The sequence below is a fragment of the Schistocerca cancellata genome, chromosome 2, assembly GCF_023864275.1.
Source record: "Schistocerca cancellata isolate TAMUIC-IGC-003103 chromosome 2, iqSchCanc2.1, whole genome shotgun sequence".
Taxonomy (NCBI): Eukaryota; Metazoa; Arthropoda; class Insecta; order Orthoptera; family Acrididae; genus Schistocerca; species Schistocerca cancellata.
In genome coordinates this window covers 175,901,699-175,924,583 of record NC_064627.1, presented here as the reverse complement: position 1 = coordinate 175,924,583, position 22,885 = coordinate 175,901,699, and the positions used below count along the sequence as shown (strand labels likewise).

General features: G+C 42.2%; 1 protein-coding gene across 1 annotated transcript in view; it reads right to left on the bottom strand.

The window, feature by feature from the left end:
- LOC126152217 (titin homolog) overlaps positions 1-22,885 on the bottom strand; it is a 157,167-nt gene that overhangs the window by 68,715 nt on the left and 65,567 nt on the right. Inside the window, exon 6 of the mRNA XM_049915993.1 lies at positions 14,198-14,239. Within this exon, the coding sequence (XP_049771950.1) occupies positions 14,198-14,239 (42 nt within the window). The remainder of the gene's footprint in view (positions 1-14,197; positions 14,240-22,885) is intronic.

Sequence of the window (22,885 nt, the reverse complement as noted above, 5' to 3'; positions counted from 1 at the left end):
GATATGTGGGGCATTCAGATACGACAGTGGTCCTACGTTGGACTGCATGAGAATATTACGCCAGACATACCCATCATTAAGGTTCTGGTTGACCACGTCTGACCACCATATGTTAGGATCATTTTATTGTGCACTGAGTCACCATAACCCCTTCACATCTGCACCTACCACACGAGAACAAGTAATGGACTCCCTGCAACATTCTGTGTCATCTCACATCATTAGTCAGAGGCAGCTGGACTAGGAAATTACTGTCCAATGCTTAGGCTGCCATTAACACCACAACACAAACAGCCACAGCTGGAGTGGCACTGTGAATGGCAGCACGGACTGCTGATAAATGGTGTCGCATTGTGTTCAGCGATGAATTGCAGTTCTGCACTGCAGTTTTTAAACAGAACAATGCCCTTCCATACATGGCACATCACTTATTTTGCTGCCCAAATACCAAAGCCCATTAAACTTTCAGTATCTCATTTCCAAAACCCAATTTCCTTCACCTCGCTCATTTTTAGTGACGTCAGCCAGAAATTTGACAGAATGATGACAGTGTGTGAGAGGGGTAACAAAGAGGCACTTTAGGTAATCTTGATGCCAGAACTAAGAAATAATTTAAATAGAAGTAAAAGTATATGGGTCAGGGTAGTATATAGGTCAGAGTGTAAATGATGGCTCCTCTAGGCCTCATCTGTGGCGAGAGACCCTCCCACAGCCATCCCACACCTGATCTGTTATAGACAAAAGTGTTAAAGATGGGAACAGCACACATTGTTCACAAGAGTGCTAGCTGTCAAGGGGGATGGGGGGTAAGAGTACACACTTTTAGACATTCCCAATTCGCTCAAGATTTATTGTTGTAACAGTCCATATGGAACACATGAAATGATTACATTTACAGATCAATAGCACAAGCAGTTCTGATGTACTAGGTATTGATCCCTGCTGAAACACCCATATAAATACATGATGTAGCCTCCACAGGCGGCCATGCAGGCACTGACTCTGGCATTCAGTCAGTTGTACAAATGGCGAATACTGTCCTGGTATACTTTTTCCACACGTGCTGGACCTGTTCATGCAGTTCTGTAAGAGTTGCTGGACAGCAAGTCACACAAGTCACTTCTTGTCCCATTACATCCCATACGCGCTCGATTGGAGACAAGTTTGGAGAGCGTGCTTGCCAAGGAAGTTGCTGTACATCTTTCAGAGCATGTTGAGTTTCACGGGCAGTGTGTGTGGGCGAGCATTAACCTGTCAGAACAGCACATCACCTTCCTGTTCCGAAAACGACAAAAGAATGGGTCTAACAACATTCTGCACATACCAAGCACTGATTAGCATCCCTTCCAGAAATGCCAAAGGTGAACAAGAGTTGTAGCTTATCACACCAAGAGCATAAGGCCAGAGCAATGGGGCCAGTGTGTCTTGGACGAATGCACTCTATGAGACAGAACTCACCAGACCTACATCGTACAAACAAGTGATCATCACTTGCGTGCAGGCAGAATCTGCTTTCATCGCTGAAGAATATGGCACACCATTCCATCTTCCAACTGATCCTCTGACGGCACCAGTCAAGCCATGCAAATCGATGCTGTAGCGTGAGTGGTAGTCTCACTGCTAATAACCAGTTCGCAACAGTTCATGTTTACACAACTGGGTTCAACAGCACTCTTATCTGAGGTGCAGTGGCTATACAATCTACCACTGCTGCCCTTACAATATGACAAGCCTGGAGAGCACCTGTGCTGCGTGGACATCCAGAACCTCATCTCCGGAGAATGTTAACGTGACAACTAATACCAGCATCGTTGCACAACTGACACACCATATCCAATTTGAATCACAGTTCTTCAAAAGGACCATTCCACCACTTGGAAGGCCACAATTTGACCCCCTTCAAACTCACTCAGTTAGCCATAGGAAGCACGAGTGTGTATCCTTGGCATGGTTGCTTCACACTTCTACACCACACTGAGCCTTCTGTCTGTGAACATTCTCTACTAAAGGGTAGACAAGATGGTGTTCTGGTAGCTATGCCACTATGGTACCTGTTGGCAGACAATGTTGAAACCATTATCAGTACATCCACTAACCCCAGGTGGCATATTCTACCACCGGATTAAAATTGACATCATCTTTCCAGTGTAGTAATTGCTTTTCTTTTTCTTTGTGGCAGTGTAGTGTGTGGCAAAAAAGGGACTAGCCATATCCAAAAGCAATTAAAATAGTGAAAGAAGGATGACCAAGCAAGTTCACAAAAGGAGGGAGCACTGAGAATCTGCCAGACCCATCATGTGCCAGGAGATGCTTCAGCCCCAATCACCTTGCCCCTGGCCAGAAAGTGGTTTAAAATGTTATATTTGGGAATAAAAACCATTTTTAGTGAGAAAAAAAGAATCAGCTCACTATCCACAAGTCATCACCGATGTTAGAGGCAGAGACTCTAGAAGACCACACTCAGCATGGAGAGCCAGGAGGGTACATTCCACCAGGATCTCAGCTACTGCCTGTAAAACTCCACAACCACACAATGGCTTGTTACATAAAATAAAACTATGGGTCATTCTTATATAACCAATGTGGAGGATAGTATTCCTTCTACGAGGAAGGAAGCAGTAGTCTCCTTGATAGTCTGGAGTTTATTAAAGGTGACAGTAGCCCACCAGGTCATCTCTGAGTATGGAGAGATCTTATTTGCACCTGCAAATCCACACCAGTGATTTTCAAAGCAAATGTTGGGCAAGTAATCACTCCTCTAACTGAACAGGTGGCCAGTTCATTTCCCAGGAAGCCACCAAATTACTTGGGACAACTGAACATGTAATAAGACTGTCAGAGAACAACATGAGTAGCAGATACCACAAGGTGACAAGAATAACATTGGTCATAGCCCTGGAGACTCATCATTGGGTCACTAGAAATTAAAACACAGCTGAGGGATGTCTGTTTAATGAAAGATGGACTCAACATACCTATCAGGCATACAGTAAAAACATATGTAGTTCCTGATTCACAGATGTACAAGGCAAATGGTTTTAGAGTGATCAGTGTAAATTAAGGTACCATCCTGATACTCCTGAAGAACTGAGGGGAACAGACACTGAAATGTCATGGAGGTGTTTGAAACTTCAGGTCTGTGAAACAGATAACAGATCAGTCCTAATTCATGGTGTAGGTGAAATGAAATGAGTGTATAGCATTGTTGGCCAGGAGGCCCTGTCCGGGGAAGTTCGGCCGCCAAGTGCAAGTGTTATTTCAGTCGATGTCACATTGGGCAACTTCTGCGCCAGTGATGAGGTTGAAATGATGATGAGGGCAACACAACACCCAGTCCACGAGCGGAGAAAATCAACCTGGCCGCGAATCAAACCTGAGCCCGCTGCTTGGGAGGCAAGCATGTTATCACCCAGCTAAGCAGGGAGACATGCTATAGGTAATAACCTGGGAAGGGGCTTGGGGGGGGGGGGGGGGCATGGCAAGCTCATTCTAGGGGGTTAAGCGGAGGTCCCAGCATAGAGTCATTCATCCTTGTAGTTCTACCTGAAGGCAGATGTCAAGAGTGTCATAGATGTCAGATTGTCAATGCCCCTGGTATACATAAACAATCTGATAAGTAGGGTGATTAAGAAATTGTCAGATTATGATTGGGTAAGTGAGCAAGTGTTGGCAGCAACGGAACTGATGTGGTAAGATAAGCGCTTCAGCACGACATAGGATTAGTCTGTAAGGCACAAATGGCCAGTCTTACTTTACAACACTGGATTGGTTCCAATAATTTCAAAGCCAAAGGTGTTGCTGAATGATAAACCTACCAACAGTAATCGTATCAGGATGAGACCATAGCTAAGTAAATATGGAGTAGAGTAGTGTGGTCTGCATCCCAAGAGGTGTGGGCAAGGAAGCAGGGAGAGTTAAGTTTCTGCATGCAACTAGTCATTAGTCAACAAATATGGGGCAGCCATGTCAGCCTTTTATCTACGTGAAAACCCAAAGTGTTGGGTTGGGTTGGGTTGTTTGGGGGAGGAGACCAGGCAGCGAGGTCATCGGTCTCATCGGATTAGGGAAGGACGGGGAAGGAAGACGGCCGTGCCCTTTCAAAGGAACCATCCCGGCATTTGCCTGGAGTGATATAGGGAAATCACACAAAACCTAAATCAGGATGGCCGGACGCGGGATAGAACCGTCGTCCTCCCGAATGCGAGTCCAGTGTGCTAGCCACTGTGACACCTCGCCCGGTGAGAAAACCCAAAAATCAGAACAGTGTAACAACATCCAAATGCTGAATACCCAAGTAGAGTTCCAGATCAGGGTGCACCATGGTACAACAATAGAAATGCAAGACTTGCCTTTTTGTGGGAGAGAATTGGAAGCCATGGGAAAGGGTCCAAGTGGAGGCCCTTCAATTGCCACCTTGGAGATGGCATTCTGCCATGGCTACAGACTGAAAAAATGCAAAAGCCATCAACAAACAGCAGGATGGTGACCTGTAGTCTGAAGGAAGTCACTAGCCCGCTGATGGTGATGAGGGAGAGTGTAAAACTCAGCACAGAGCACTATGGGATGGCATTCTCTTGGACAAAAGGAGAACTCAATGATGTACCAACTCTAACCTGAAACAATTGGGGGGGGGGGGGGGGGGGGGTTAAAACTGGTGAACTGAAAATGATAGGCAGCCTCGTAAGCTCCAGTTATGGAGGGTCAGTAAAATGTCACGGCACCAAGAGGTGTCATATGCCTTATGTAGATAAGGTTGTGTTGGTGTTGGTGTTTAGATAAAGCCTATCAACTGCTGTTTCAAACCTAACCAGGAAGCATACTGATAGGGGGCAAAAGCTCCTGGAATTTGATAACCCAGGAAAACTGTCAGACCATCATTCTTTCAAGCATGTCGATTAAGCGGTCCACAAATCAAACCTCATCAGAGCACGTCGCTGGGGCTATTTGGTCGGTAGCTGTTGATGGATGTGAGATGTTTGCCTGCTTTAAGGATTAGGCTGATGATAATATCTCACCTATGCAAAGAGAAAATATGGCTGAAGGTACTGAATGGACAGATTCATCATCTGATCATGAATCTAATCAGGATCTGGGGTGATGTTGTATGACATGTCAAGAGCCTGAAGTAGTTTGTCACCAGTGAAAGGTGCACTATATAATTTGGCGTGATTGTAGAAAGGAGGGGGGGGGGGGGGGGTGAAGAGGGGGGATAAGGGTGAGGGGGGGGGGGGGGCAGAGTTTAGAGGTATGTCTTCAACCTTTCTTCTACCCATTCGAAAGATACCTTGGTAAGAAGAGGACGCCATCTGCTGTATCCTGTTACTAGTATGTGTAAGTGTGAGTACACCGAGTGTTGTGTTGCTATGTGTGTGTACTTAAGTCAACCGCCAACTATTTCAGCATGGGCCAGCCACTAGAGGCCACCTGTAGGAAGTGTGCACACAGTAGCGTCTCCACCGTGCTGTTTAATGGTGACTAATGATTATATACAAATGAAGCAGCGCTGACATACTCTCTTGATGTTCTTTTAGCTTGAACCGCTCACATCAGTTGTTGTGTCTATTGCTTGTGTTGTACATTCTGTGTAATTATTTTGTCTTGTTACATGAGAAGTCACAAAAGGCTTATTTCCATAATTGTTCAGAGGTTTATGAATGAACTCATATTTGTGTTACATCAGTTTCATGTATTACTTTGTTACTACACAGCTGGTGATGATTTTGGAACGGTTTCGGAATGTGCAGTCTTTAAGTGCTGTTTCAACAGGTTTAGTCATTATGGATGCTGTGTTACCGACCCTGCTTGAACAGCTTACTTCGACAGTGACCATTAACAGACAGAGTACCATTCAACCACCATTATCCACCCACTTGTCCTCTGTATGATGATTCAGCTGAGAATTAGAAAGCTTAAGAGAACACTGAGACAGCATTTTTTGGCTTTCAGTGTGAAAGACTCGAATTTGTGCAAAGCCTTATTCCTCTCATGCATTCCACCTAAGGTATATCAATTACTGTGTCAGCTTGCCCCCTTTACAAGAACCAGTAGCTCTTACTTTTGATCACATGTGCAGTTTATTATCCAACCAATATCGCAAACAAATGCATGTCATAGCTTTGCGAGTTGAATTCTACCGATATGCAAGAAACCCAACCAGTCATACATGGTTTGGGCAGCTGAACTTGACGGCCTTAGAAGTAACTGTCAATTCATTGCTGATGCGCACAATGACTCTTATGCAGACTCTATGGTGTGCGACCCAATTATCTGTTTAGCTCCGGACAAGGAAGTGTGCCAGAAAGCTTTATTCTGTGAAAAACTCCTTAGGCAGAAATTCTGCAAATAGCACAATCTTTTGAAATTTCTCAGGCAGTGGGTGACCAAATTAAAGCTTAGGGCGACGTGGCAATAGTGTCATAAGATGTTCCCACTGGGACGACAGATAGCTTGCACAAGGAAGTGGCACTGGCGGTGGTAAATGTGTGGGCCCAGTGCAAAGCAAACCAAGGCCAGCCCAAGCTGCGATAACTGCCACAGCACCAGCTTCTTCATTTTCTGTTACCATCTTGGGGTATCTGTTTTGTCCAGCACGAATGTTCGGTGCGCCCTATGCACTCTGCTACTTATAATGTTTACCAGAAGAAAGGACAGATTGTCTTTGTGTATCATTCGTCAAAGGTTGCTCAGGGTATGGACATGGATGTAAACGGTGTGACTACAATGCTTGTGACTTCTTACATGTTGTTTATCGAGTTAAGTGCTTTTCCTCCAAGTGCTCAGGCTACAGGTCGAAACAGGTGCTGCAGTGACATTACTGAATTCTGACACCTATGTGAATTTAGGCTCGCCGTCGTCTGCACCAGTCACGTGGAAGCTTTCAATTATAACAAACAGAACATTGTGCTGTTGGGACAATTTATGGAATCTGCCTCTTACAAGTCAGTGGTTTGTTCCATTACATTTTTGGTGCCTGATGATGCTGATGTTGAAAACTTATTCGGGATGGACATGTTTCGGGCATCTGGACTTTCTATCACCGATGCAGTTCACCTTGTGTCCGATCAAGTACCATATTCTCAATAGGAAATGCTGTGTGAGGAGTTTACAGACTTGTTTTGGAAGGTGCTGGGTGTGTTACAAATTTTTCTGTTCATATTTCTTTGAAATCCACAGCTTGGCCTCATTTTTGTCATGCACACCCTATTCCTGTCACCCTTAAAGATCAAGTGGAAGTAGAATTGGTCAGACTTCAATCTCTAAGAGTTGTGCAACCTGTTGCGGCTAATGAACGGTTGTCTCTGCTGGTTGTAGTTTGCAACCTGTCACGGAAACTTTGGCTCTGCTGTGACTTCAGTACGATTGTCTACATGCAGTCAATCATGGATACATATCCTCACCCAAGCCAAGAAGAACTGTTGGCAAAAATATCGGGAGGCCAGTACTTTTCTGAAACTGATTTGTTTGAAGCTTATCTGCAGGTTATTGCGGACAAAAGAGTCTCGGTGGGTTCTCGTTTTGAACATTCCTCTTGGTCTCTACCAATATTTGTGCCTTCCTTTTGGTGTGACTAGTGTCCCTGCTATTTTCCAACAATTTTTAGAGCAACTGAGTATGTTTGTCCCAGGTTCTATTAATTATCTGGATGATACTGTTGTCAGGGGTTCCTCCATGGCCAATCACTTGAAAAATTTGCATGCTCTGATTTCTGTCTTAAAATCCGTAGGCTTACACTATAACCTCTCGAAATCTCAGTTTTTTCAACCGACTACTGTTTATTTGGGGTTCACGGTCCAGCAGGATGGGGTTCGCCCTCTACCAGACCACACCTCCGCTGTTATGTCTATGCCTTGCCCCTCATCCATGAAGGAGCTTCAGGCTTTCCTAGGTTTGATAGCCTACTGTCATAAATTCCTGTCAGGGGCGGCCACATGTCCCACCCGTTGCATGCCTTGTTACACAAGAATGTACCTTTTTGCTTGAGCTCGGTTTGCGAACATGCTTTTCAAATGTTGAAAACCAAACCACTTACGGAACCTCATTTAGCTACGTTCTCTCCGAACCAGCATGTAGTTTTGGCAACTGACACCTTACAGTACGGCCTCAGTGCAGTCGTAGCGCACTGATACGCCAACAGCTCTGTGCAGTCTTAGCGCACAGCTATAAATGACCTGTTGCTTTCACTTCTAAATCCCTCACTGTGGCCCAGCAGTGTTACTCTCAGGTGAATAAAACAGGCTCTTGACCACAGTTCATGTTTTTTGGTATGGTTCCAAGTTCCACCTTGTTACTGACCATAAACCCTTGGTTTCCTTGTTAAACCCTCAAACTTCCTTGCCTGACTAGGCGGCACACCACCTAAAACAATGGGCACTGTTATTGTCTTGCTACAATTATGAAATACAGTTTCAACCAACATCTCAACATGTCAATGCAGAAGCCTTGTCCCGCCTTCCTGTGGGTCCTGATCCTGGCTTTGATTGTGACGAATTGCTTTGCTTCCCTCTTGATATTGAAATGCAGGCCACAGTTGAGGGTTTCCCAATTACGAGCTCGTGGACAGCAGCTGCCATTTTTGCTGGCAAGGTTCTCCACAAAGTGGTTTGATTTGTTCAAATTGGTTGGCCTGATACACTACGGGACGAGCTTCAGACCCCCTGCGTAACTATTTCTCCTTACAACACGGCTTCTGTTTTTGATGGTGGTTTACTACTGTCCCTGGAAGACCTCTCTCCCAGAGAGCCGTGTTATGGTGCAAGGTTCTACACCTTCTCCACCAGGGCTATTGGGGAGTTTCATGTACTAAACTGTTGGCTACAGATATGTTTTTTGGCCAGAGATTGATGGCAAAGTTGACTGTTTTGTCATGACTTGTGAGCTGAGTGCCCAACAATAGGCAGCTTCCAAGGCGTCTCTGTCCCCCTGGTCCGGTCCACACCAGCCATGGGAATGCATTAATGTAGACTTTACAGGTCCCTTCTTGAATTCCTATTGGCTCTTGATTGTGAATGCATTTTCCTGGTTTCCTTACATTCTCTGGTGTGTGATGATGTCAGCAGAAGTTACAATTCATTAGCTTTTGAGGTCTCCCCCCCCCCCTATTGAGGGGTTGCCTTGTACATTATATTCCGATGATGAGGCCCAGCTTGTTTTCCACACCTTACATTTGTTTTGTTCCTGACACGGAATTCATGATGTTATGGCTCCACAATTCCATCCTCAATTAAATGGTAAGGCAGAACGACCAGTGCACACATTCAAGGCCCAAATGAAAAAGTTTTTGTGGATTCTTTGCTGGACAATGTCCTTTGGTGTTTTCTGAGCACCTATCATTTCATGCTATGGGGGAGAAGAGCCCGGCTGAGTTGCTTCGTGCCCAGCAGCCATGCAGGCTCCTCCACTTTCTACAGCCTGCGACACACTTGCTGCAGTCAGTCTCGTCTAGTTGTTTTGCACCAGGCTCGCTGGTGTGGGTGTGAGGGTTTGGTCGCCGGCCTAAGTGGATACTGGCCACTGTTGTCTGCCTCTCTGATCAGTTATGTCCCCGCTTGGTGTTGGAAGCTACCGATTCATGGGTATGGTCCCCGTCACCACAACCCGCCCCACTGCCCTCTACTTCAAGCCCATTGTTGCCTACTGAGTAGGTGCCCCCATTCCACTGGCTGCCTCCTCCAAGAGCGGTGCCCTCGGGAACCAGCTTCCAAGCACCAGTACTCTCCGGTCTTGGGTCCACTGTTGTAGCCTACTGTTCAGATAGGGGCACCTCTACTGACCCCCTTGCCATCATCGCCTCAGCCTTCGTCACTGGTGGGTTCAGCCCTGTCTCCTCCGCACTAGGATCTGCCTGCTGATGATGATCATACAGAGATGGCGATGGCGCTGACCTCCCTGATCTGTCATGAGGTGCCGCACAGGCCCATCGCCCTTGGGCATGCCTACGTCTCCACGTGTTCCAGCCCTATGCTACACTGCCCACCTGGCACACTGTCCCGTCCCCATCATCACCAGCTGCTACCACTCTGGATCCAATGGATGTGTCTCTCGTCAGGCTGCTGGCGTCTCCTCCATTGCTTAGGTGCTCTCTTGTACAACAGGAGGTGTGCTGTATCCTGCTACTAGTGCATGTTAGTATGACTGTGGTGAGTGTAGTGTCACTGCATGTGAATACTTAAATCAATCACCATCTGTGACAGAGCAGGTCGGCCTCTAGAGACCACTTATAGGAAGCGTGCACACAGGGGAGTGTTATGGGACCATTGCTTTTCACAATATATATAAATGACCTAGTAGATAGTGTCGGAAGTTCCATGCGGCTTTTCGCGGATGATGCTGTAGTATACAGAGAAGTTGCAGCATTAGAAAATTGTAGCGAAATGCAGGAAGATCTGCAGCGGATAGGCACTTGGTGCAGGGAGTGGCAACTGACCCTTAACATAGACAAATGTAATGTATTGCGAATACATAGAAAGAAGGATCCTTTATTGTATGATTATATGATAGCGGAACAAACACTGGTAGCAGTTACTTCTGTAAAATATCTGGGAGTATGCGTGCGGAACGATTTGAAGTGGAATGATCATATAAAATTAATTGTTGGTAAGGCGGGTACCAGGTTGAGATTCATTGGGAGAGTCCTTAGAAAATGTAGTCCATCAACAAAGGAGGTGGCTTACAAAACACTCGTTCGACCTATACTTGAGTATTGCTCATCAGTGTGGGATCCGTACCAGATCGGGTTGACGGAGGAGATAGAGAAGATCCAAAGAAGAGCGGCGCGTTTCGTCACAGGGTTATTTGGTAACCGTGATAGCGTTACGGAGATGTTTAACAAACTCAAGTGGCAGACTCTGCAAGAGAGGCGCTCTGCATCGCGGTGTAGCTTGCTCGCCAGGTTTCGAGAGGGTGCGTTTCTGGATGAGGTATCGAATATATTGCTTCCCCCTACTTATACCTCCCGAGGAGATCACGAATGTAAAATTAGAGAGATTAGAGCGCGCACAGAGGGTTTCAGACAGTCGTTCTTCTCGCGAACCATACGCGACTGGAACAGGAAAGGGAGATAATGACAGTGGCACGTAAAGTGCCCTCCGCCACACACCGTTGGGTGGCTTGCGGAGTATAAATGTAGATGTAGATGTAGATGTAGCACAGTCTCCGCTGCACTGTCTGCTGACTCGTGTCTATGCATGCACACAGCAGTGCTAACTCACTCCAACTATATTCCTTAAGTCTGTAATGTTCACATCAGTTGTTCTGTGTATCACTTATGTTACACCTTCTTTTGTCTTGTTATGTGGGTAGTCATGAGAGGCTTACTTCCGTTATTGTTCACAGGTTTATGAATTAAACTACATTTGTGGTTCTTGGATTGGTTCCATGTGTTACTTGGTTACTCCAATGACGACGTGCAATGTGGATTGCAAGGTCTTCAGCAAAAACCAATGCCTTGGTAGTAATACCATCATGATGAAAGAGATCCAGAATAGTCATTGCTCTTTGGTAGCCCAGTAGGCTATGCAACTTGGCCGACATCTGGGATGAAGAAGCACACCTTCCAAAGGAGGAAACATAGTACTCCCAGCATTTCTACCTACTGCATTTACTGATATGGTGAGCCATTGTAGGCTATGATGGTCAAGTTTGTTGATTTATTAAATAATTTGGTGAGTCAACAAAAATTGATGACTAGTAGCAGTTTCCGAAAAATCTTTCCCTATGTCTTCAATCTTATTATGCACAACTGGGGTGCTTTTGAGCGGCTTGTGAATTTTTTGCTTCCTGCAAAATCAATTATTACCAAGAGCTGAGGCAAATGCTGAATAATCACAAATCTCTGTGCCTCTCTAACACTTCTAGTGTCTTGTGGAGTCAATGACAGGGTTATCATCTCAGTTAAAACTGAGAGGCACAGTGGAAGGAGGACTAACCCAAGTGATGATGTCTCCCGCCCATATTTAGTTAATCGAATCTCATGTTCATATCTTTCTCCTCTTGGATGTTGGAGACGTTTGTTTTGAAATCCTATCTTTTCTTGCATACGTGGGAGAGGTAAGCATCTTGAAGCAGAGCACTTAGCCACATTGTTGCAGCAGCAAAATGTTAATGTAAGTAGTTATGTTGGTAGTGAAAATAAATACAAGAAAGGAATTTCTTGACTGGATTCAACTTAAATATAAAATTTTGTGAAGTAGTGGAAAGTACTATATGTGCACCTCTGGAAAAGTGAACCCTGTAAAGAAGCTCAAGAATGTGGAAATATGTTGTAATACCAATACAGTGCCTATGTTTACCAAACAGTGTCAAAAGAAACAAAGGATATTATTCTTTTGTGATTTCCATACATTATTATCATGCGCTAAAGACCACATTCAATACTGAATGAAAGAAAACAAGCTAGTGAGGGAAATAACTGAACAACTTCCTACACATACATCACATTACAGCAGAAGATCAAATTCAAATGGAACATTCACAACCAGTGTTCATTCTGGGACAAACATTTATAAATTATTCGTACAGAATAAATGCAAGTCATGTGCCTTATGAACTGCCTTGCTCATTCCCAATCCGTACACCTGAGTGAATTGTTACAGGCTTTGGTACATCAGGAATACTCAGTGAAGTATTATTTCTTTTGCTATACCCTGGTTTCCTAACCTTTCTTTTACCTAAACCAATGCTTCAACCATAAAAATAAGTACATTCTTGGATCTTGCTACCCATCTGATCTCAATTTGTGCTAGTGCATTCTCCTTTGTCTATTCATCCTCTTCTACACGATCCCTTCCTCCACTTTACTGTTTATATTTGGAATCTTTCTGTCTTCTACTAGTGTCCCCTTCCTGATGTATCTTCTCACAATTCCTTTCAACTTTTCTTGTCATATTTTTTGGTTTGTTTATTTTTTGTTCCTAAGACTATAATTTCTCTTCATTTAGTCCCTCTCCCACCACCTGATCATCAGCATCTTAATATTACAACTCAGGGATAGACAAAACTCTTGAATTTCATTCATTTTCTTAACTACGAGGGCTATTCAGATAGTAAGGTCTGATTGGTAACAAAATGCAAACCACACTGAAAATCCGACGAAGCTTTGCACAGGTGGGTTAGACGTTGTCTCGAGTATGCCTGTCGATCACATCATGTCGCTCTTTTCAGATCAGAGCACACAGCTAGAACGTAATGATGCCCAGAACAATAATGTCTCCCGCCTAGCATGAGTGCCCATTGAAAGGTTTCACCTGATTTTATGCAACTCCATATATTGTAACTGTCATGTGTTTCCTTCTTGATGACAATTCTCAGCTGCACATTGCAATGGGAACTGTTTGATCACACCCCACACAGCCCGGACTCGGATCCCTCTTACCACTGGCTATGAAAACAACATTTTTGAACAGACAACAAACTGTAGACCAGCACAGAGAAGTGGCAGTAAGCACAGGTCGCTGCCTTCTATGATGAGGGTATTGGAAAGTTGGTACAACACTACGACAAATGTCTAAGTCAGAGAGGTGACTATGTAGAAAAGCAGCTGGAAGGTGTAGAAAACTGCTACAAGTAAAAGATTTTTAATTACCACAATGGTTTCCATTTCGCGACCGATGGGATCTTACTTTCTGTACAGCCCTCATACAATCATTACAGATTTCATAAACATTTGTGATACTGAATGCATGTCCTCATGCCATACAATACACATGTTTAATATGCTAACTGCAATACTTGGGATGAACACAGCATTACGACAACAAGGATTCATACTGCTTGAGAGTGATGAAGTGCAAAGAGACCAAAAATTCATAAGAAACATAATACTAGGAAGCATTTTTATGGTAGAGGTGGTTTCAAAATGGGCAGAAAAGTTTTTGCCAAACTGGCAATCTATATAGTACTACATAGTATTAAAACATAGTAGTATGATATTTTCTCCCTTTACGAAGGTTATATTATATTGTGGGAATATCATTCATAGCCTTATAATAGCAGTTTTACACTAAGACGCACATATATTGGAGAGTAATTCAGAATATGGTGGCATGGGACAACATTTAAAAAATTTTCGACAATTTTTTGGAAATATTACAAAACTCAAATTGCAAAAGAATTTACTGCACTCTTACACTACACTACACTACATTACAACAAAGACAATAAAACTTTTTACCCAACCATTAACTTCATGCAATAAACTTACATTTTTTCTTGATTTCCTTTTCTTCTTGTCCGACTTTGAGCCCTGAAAATGACAGAACATTACTTTAACAGCTTCATTAGTAAATAAAAAACTGAAAAGACAAATGAAAGAGTATATCTCGTACAGTAACAGACAAATAAACATGAAAACAAAAATGACCCAAATTATGACACACTAAATCAAAACTTCCGTCTCAACAAGTCAAAAAGGAATACAGATGACAAAAGGTGTAAAATGATGTCACAGGGAAGTGAAAATTTCTCAGAATCTTTAATGACAACACATTATGTACAAAGCAGGAAGGGTGTTTCATGTGGGATTAAATTCCAGTTTTAAATATCCATGACAAATTGCAAAAGGGATATCTCATTTTGAGAAAACAACACTTCAATACAATACATGGAATAAAGGTGACCACTATGTGTTAATTGAGGTTTTGAGTGGTCGACAGGCAAAAAGCTCAGTAAGGTTTTCAGTGTTGTTTCTGTGCCAGCCAAACACTTCATGACTCATCTACATAGTGAATGGTTACCTTTACTCCTTGTATTACCTGGACTTAAAAGTAGATGGCAGGAGCTACTGAGTAACATTGAAAAGTCAAGTTACAGTAAGGCTGCGATAACCCGGCACTTGATAATCCAATAGACCCGACAGTCTGGAACACATCAGAAATTTTCCTGTGTTTTTAGCTCAGTGCAGCAGGCAGTACAGGCCATGGATGCCTCCAGGAAACATTGGAATTGACACTGGCAGAAACTCAGCTACCGAAGAAGAGCTGACTGATGATGTGATATTACAAAGTGTTTCAACTCACATGAGGCACCAGAAACTGGCTGATGAAAAAGAAATGCCTACAACTCACAACTCTTGGGCTGAAGCTTCAGAAGTCTTACAACATTTTTTTGAAATTCACTGAGAGTGGCTGACAATACAACACTTCTGAAGTTGTGTATCTGCACAGTGTACAAAATAATTTTTGTCAAAAAAGAGATCAATCCAAGAAACATGTTAGCATTTCTGCTATGTTCCATAGCACTCAGAAGAAAATTTCAGCTGAACTATTCAAAATAGATACCAGTGTGACACAGTCATGCCTTCGATGAGTCATATCTGTGTGATTCCTAGAGACAGTAATTCCAATTAAACTGCAGCAAATTTTCTGGAACTTTTTCATCAATTAGCTTGTTCTTGATCCTTTCAATCAATGGTGATTCTTCTATTTTATTTCATAATTGGTGTAAATAAATTATTTATATAAATGAATTATTCTCACACTTTTGAGCCTCAAATTAGTTTAATAGAGCACTACAGTGCTCAAGTTTTAATTTTGCTTTTACAGAAAATTAATACATAATTTTCATGCTGTAATCTCTCCTGCTGCATTTAATAAATAACAGTTACTTGTTATTATACATTAAAATTCAGGTTTTGATTATATTCCTTGTTTTAATCCAGGTTTTTAAAAATGGGCTTGATAATCTGGCATTAACAGATCCCCAAGCATGCTGGATTATCAAAGTCCTAACATATATTAAAGGCAGGGGGGTTAACCATTACACTAGACTAGAAACATCTGTCTAGGAAAAGAAAATTTAAGGGGACAACAATCTACCATACAAGGGCATTTTTAAGGAGAATATGGACACTACTGAATATAGAAGTATTCTGCTGAATCACATAGCCACACCACTGAGCAATTTACATAGGATTTTGGCACATATACTGCATTACAACATTATGACCTACCTCTAAGGAAATGCTCTACTGGCAGATGGCCAGCATGGATTCACAAAATATTGTTCTTGTGAAACACAACTTTAGACACGGGAACGTAAGTTGATTCTATATTTCTACATATCCAAAAAGCTTTTCACATTGTTCCTTACTGGCAGTTTCCAATCAGATTTTGTGCCTGTGGAGTATCATTTCAGTCGTACGACTGGTTTCGAGATTTCCTGTCAGAAAGGTCACAGTTCATAGTAACTGACCCAAAGTCGTTGAGTGAAACAGAAGTGATATCTGGGGTTCATAAGAAAGTATAGGGTGGGGCAAATAAAAGTGGCCTGGAGAACAGAGTTACAGGGTAGGAAAAAAAAAACACAGTAGAGAAGAGGAAATACATTACCGGCCTGACTATAGCAGATGCCGAAAATGACTACCACTCATCTCTTGGCACTTTTGGGCCCTGGTCAATAAGTTCCTGATGGCGGATCAAAGCTGGACTGCAAGGATTACTGCAGTCTTATTCGAAATGTTCTGCTGCAGTTCTTGAAGACTATGAGGGCTGTTATGATACACCTTAGACTTGAAGCCTCTCCACACAAAGTAATCTTACATTGACAAATAAGATAACCTCGGTGGTCAGCTAGGGCCGTGACCAGACTGACTTCTGCTAAAAACTCTGCCAGGCATGAAGAATGTGTAAATGAATTCCAAGGTTCAGCTAGCTGAATAGGCAGTTTCTCCATTCTGTTGGAATTAATGGTAGGTCTTTTCTTCCCCCATTAATGCTGCCATAAATGGTTTCTAAAATGTTGACAATGTAATACACCGAAGTCAGTGTCTGATGCAAGAAGATGGGACCAACAATACACTGTGCAGACACGCACACTAAACCCTAACATTCTGATCATGCAATAGTGTTTCGTGGAAGGTATGCAGATTCTCCGCTGCCCAGAACCTGTGATTCTGTAAGTTGACATAATAACATAGTTGAACATAGTTCATCACACATAATAAACACATCCATGTCCAAGTCATTAATTGTTATCTCAGTGAACAGACACTCACAAAACTGTAGGTGCTGTGGAGCATCTGCTGATTTTACTGCATGTACAAAAGACACTTGATAGGGATGCATGTGCAATTCCAGGTGGTGTATTTGTCTGCATGACTGACATGATGTTAGTCTCTTGCAACAGGCATTGGGTTGATTTGGTAGGACTGAGCTATTTTCTGGCGAACTGCAGCCACATTTTCTGGTCTGCCGGCACATTTTGGAATGTTTTTTTGACTTGCTCAAAACAGATCCTATCTGATCCCATTTTCAGACTAAGCACTGCACGGCACTCTTTGCTGGAACTTTGACACCATTAAACTTCTCAGCAAACAACTGACGACACCATTCCCAAGACTTTGTTGTCATGTAACTTTCCACAACAAATACACACCGCTCCACTGTGAGTACTATCATCCCCTTTGCACTGCTCCACCCACACTTACACAGCTCACACTATGCTCTGAACTGGTGTGGAAAACATGGCATGCATACACGGGTGTGATTGTCACAGAGCATGGTTACACGCATACAGTCACGTCCAAACGTATCCACTCATCCAGGCCACTTATGTGCCCCACCCTGTGTTATAGGCTTTCTGCTGTTCTCACTCTATATAAATGTTTTAGGAGACAATCTGACTAGCCCACTTACATTGTTTACAGATGGTGCTGTTGTTTACCATCTAGTGCAGCCATCAGAAGATCAAAACAAATTGCAAAAAGAGTTAGACTAGACATATGCATAGTGCAAAAAGTGGCAATTGACCCTAAGTAAATAAAAAGTATGAGGGCTTCCACTTAAGTGCTTAAAACTGTATGTTAAATTTCAGTTACACAATAAATCACACAAATTTAAATGTTCTTGATTCAACTAAATATCTATTGATTACAATTACAAACAATTGTAATCATCAGATATGGAGAAAGGGAACCAAAGACTGTATTTTATTGATAGAGCACTTCAAAGATGCAACAAATCTATTAAAGAGATTTCTACACCAGGCCTGTTCAGGAGGCAGCTAGGCAATTGCGATCTGTCTTGCTCACTCACTGCCTGAGTAGTGAGTGCTCGCAGTAAATGGGGCACTTCAGACATCACTATGTAGAGCAGGACTATGGGTTGTCTTCACAGGAATGACCATGTGTTAGGTTCATTGTAATCTTAGACAGTGTACATACTTTTGGCACAGTGCTTAAAATGGAGAGTAGGTCATTTTTAATCGATTAAAGGCATTGGGATGACTGGGTCAGGTGCTTCACAGAGGAGGTCACACACATCAATATCAGTATATAACATGTCAGTGCAGGGTGCATAGCTACATTTAGATCTTATTGACCTAAAATGCGATAAACAGTTGGGTGAGAAGTTTCATAAATAAGTAAGCTTCGCAGACGTGTACAAAATTTTTCATCAGCAGAAATTTCCATGACTTTACAAGTCTGTAGCTACAAATTATGTCAACACCTATACTTAGGCAAGCAACCTTTTCCTACAAATAGAATGAAATCTACCCACAGAGGACAGATTTCAACTTAAAAACTTATCTTCAAATTAGCAGTTCTCAAAAAGAGATACCAGACATTGATACTTTATTGAAAAGCAAAATAAATAGTACTCACTGACATCCCATGTTTCTTTGTTTAACTTGTGAATAGAATAGTCACAAGCTGATGTGAGTTTAAACTCTGTCCAAAAACTACACTAATCATAAGGTTGCACCAATCACAAGAAATATCATGTTTCACACTTAACTGCCACATCTGTTCTTTGCTTCCTCAATTTAAAAAAATGTCATTTCTCATCAACGTAACTATCTTAAAAAATAAATTTTCATAAACGGCTTTCATTAACCACAATGAAGCAATACACTTCCGTGGAACTAACATTAGTGGCCACAGAACAAAGTCATTGACAATAGTTTCTCATGTGGGACTATTGCTTTCCAATTCCTCCCTCCCCTCCCCTTCCCTTCCCCTACTACTACTTGCTGTGAGGCAGCTGGTTGCTCAGAGCTGTGATCTGAGCGCGAGTCAGCTCGCACAAGTAGATCAGTCAACAAGTCTAATCTACACTACACCTTTCTATCCGCTTCTAGAGTGTAGCTTCACGGTATGGTATCCTTACCAGATAGGATTGACATAGGAAACTGAAAAAGTTTAAAGAAGTGCAGCTCTTTTGGTATTATTGAAAATAGGGAAGGGAGTGTCATGGATATGATACGCGAGTTGCAATGGCAATCATCAAAACAAAGGCACTTTTCACTTTAGTGAGGCCTCTTCATGAAATTTCAATCACCTACTTTCTTCCCTGAATGCAAAAATATTTTGTTCACTCCCACCTACAAGGGAAGAAAAGACTGTAACAATAAAATAAGAAAAATCAGAGCTTGCACAGGAAGATTTAGTTGTTCATTCTTTGTTGTGCTATTGGAGAGAGAAAAGGTTGAAAATGATCTGAAATTTGTTCTATGAACCCTCTGCCAAATACTTAAGTGTGATTTCCAGAATGGTAGTGTAGATTTGGATGTTACAGCAGCAGCAGAAAGGAGAAAAAATACACAGAATAATAGGTGTAGGCATGGGAAGACATGGAACTATAGTAGCACAGATAAATTCAAACAGGAAGTTGAAATTAAAATATGCTGGAAGCAACTCTTTATCTCTTAATTTGGAAGACAAGGGTGTGTCGACATGTTGAAAGCCTCAAGTCCTTCATTAAGGACCAGTGGTGAACATGTAGCAGGTAACACTCAAGTTTGAGAATGAACACACTAATGTGAGAGAGTAGTACTAATCGTGCTTGTTTGTGATCTGAGTGATATGAAATAAAGTTTATTGGCCCTACTCTGAAACAAAATGTTTTGTTTTGTTAAAATTAACAAAAATGTTAATACATGACTTGTGAAATATTGTCAGTTGGATACCTATAACAAGAGGAATGTGGCAGAACAGTAATTTTTTCAACACAGTTATGTAGGGTACCAGTGTGATACATGAAACTCATCAAATCAGCAGTTAAGAAGCCTATGAGGGAAACAGTAGCTGAAAACCTAGTGAAAGGGAAAAAAATGAAAAGCAAATGACGGCTCATGACTGTGAGTCATGCTGTGACAATTTTTTATTGTTGTGTGTTTCCAGTACATGAAAAACATTTGAATAGCATCAACAATTAACACACTATGGCAGAACAAACAAAACACAGGCCAGTTTATGGACCCAGTGAAGTATCCAAAACTATAAAAACAATGTTTCATATTTGGTTGGTACATCTTTGATTCGAAAGTTCTTTTATTTACTTTACTTATGACTACAACTAACAACTAATATCAGCAATTGAGTACAAAGTACAAAAATTACTCATTGGTTAGGAGAATTAGTTAATTTGTCAATCACTGAGAAATCACTGTCAAAGAACCAGCTAGTTTGCTATCATGAGAAATAGTGCCAGACTTGTATAATAACACAATGGTCCTATTACTACCCTCAAAAAGTAATTACTGCTAGCAACAACTGCAGCATTCATTTGTGTACACATCATTCACTACAGAAACTATCTCCCTACCTACTGCCATTATTTTACCTTTTTCTGCAGGCCTTGATTTAACATGATTTTAAGAAAATTTTCGTTGACCTCCCATTTATGCGTAAGCAATTGCATACATTGTGGCATACAGATATTTTGTTATCCCCTGCCCATGTTAAAACATCAAAAACACATGTGAGAAAGAGAACCATCAGGAAAGGAAATGGAGGTGCTTCTACAGAAAATGTTTATCAGAGCAAGGAAGAATAGTTTACCAATTGCTTGCATCTCAATTTATTAAAACCACTATTGGGATACTGCTTTTTATTTAATGTCTTGTCTTTCCTAACACTGGCACTAGTTTCATTATTCAATGATTTGCACACTCAGTTTATTGATGGGTGTTGGCAGGATTGTACCATACTATCAGCCATATCACACCTTTTCCAAATTCTAATAATGACATTGCTACAATTTTGTTGTTTTAAGATTCACAATACTATAAATGCTTGATATTCGACAAATCTCACAAAATGGGACACATTCTTACTGTGGAAATTATACTCCCAATACTCGTGCATACATACAATGTGGAATCCAAAATTTTCAGGACTGGTGCTGCCATCTGGAAAGTAAGAGTAGTAGATCTTTGCACCACTAGGAGGCAAGAGCTGCCTATCTGATGAGTCAGTGTTCAGAGTGGCATTCAGCTGGGAGGACATGTTGCGTGTCCGCAGTGTTTTCCGTAATACTCTGTGTTTGGTGTGTGGCGATTTTACGATGGATCCGCGAACAGAACAGTGTGTGTGTGTATCAAATTCTGTGCGAATCTCGGGAAAAGTGCTACGGAGACCCTTGCAATGATTCAACAAGTGTTTGGGGGCAGAGCATGAGCTGTACGCGTGTGTTTGAGTGGTATGCTCAGTTCAAGGCCGCCATACAGACGTCAAAGATGATGCTCACACTGGAAGGCCCATTAGCTGCACAACGCCAGACATTGTTGCCAAACGTCAACAATTGGTTCGTGCGAATTGACGGCGAACTATTCAAGACCTTGCGCATGAAGTGGGTATTGGTTAGGGGACATGTCAACGAATGCTGACTGATGAATTGGGCATGCATTGTGTCGCTGCAAAATTTGTGCCAAGGATCTCGACTGTCGATCAGAAGACACAGCATGTTGAAGTATGTACGGACCTTCGTCAGACCACATCTGATGATCCAACCTTCTTGTCATAGGTTATCACCGGCGATGAGAGCTGGATTTATGATTATGACCCAGACAAAACAACAATCATCCCAATGGAAGAGCCCGAGCTCTCCAGGCGCAAAAAAGGCGAGACAGATGAAGAGCAAAGTGAAGAGAATAATAATCATTTTCTTTGATAGCAAGGGAATTGTGCACAAAGAATTCGTCCCACCCAACCAAACAGTTAATTCTGTGTACTACTGTGAAGTTTGGCGACGGCTCCGTGAAAACGTGCAGCGACGACGGCCCGAACTTTGGCGTCAAGGGAACTGGCTGCTGCATCACGACAACACGCCCTGTCACAGTCACATGTCCTTGCTCATCAGGACTTTTTGGTGAAAAACAACATGGCATTTGAGTTCACTGTCATCAATCATCCTCCACACAGTCTTGACATGGCCTCATATGATTTTCATCTGTTTCCAAAACTTGAAGAACATCTTCGAGCACTTCACTTTGATATTTATGGAGCAGTGCAAGTAGAGGTGAGGTTATGGTAACACCAATAAAGTAAAACACTCAACAGTGATGGTATCAACAAACTGGTCTCTCATTGGGAGAAACATGTTCATCTCCAGGGTGACTATGTTGAGAAATAAATATGTAGACATGAAGCATAAAGATGTAGCATGTTAATAACATTTATTTTATTTAAATAGCTTTGAGAGTTTTCACATAAATTCAGAGGTATTACTTTCCAGCACACCATCACATTTTTAGACCCAGGTAAAATGCTCAGGATTGTGAGAGTGGGAAAAGCAGGCACCAGGTTGAGATTCATAGGAAGAATTCTAAGAAAATGTGACTCATCGACGAAAGAAGTAGCTTACAAAACGCTTGTTCGTCCGATTCTTGAGTATTGCTCATCAGTATGGGACCCTTACCAGGTTGGATTAATAGAAGAGATAGACATGATCCAGCGAAAAGCAGCGCGATTCGTCATGGGGACATTTAGTCAGCGCGAGAGCGTTACGGAGATGCTGAACAAGCTCCAGTGGCGGACACTTCAAGAAAGGCGTTACGCAATACGGAGAGGTTTATTATCGAAATTACGAGAGAGCACATTCCGGGAAGAGATGGGCAACATATTACTACCGCCCACATATATCTCGCGTAATGATCACAACGAAAAGATCCG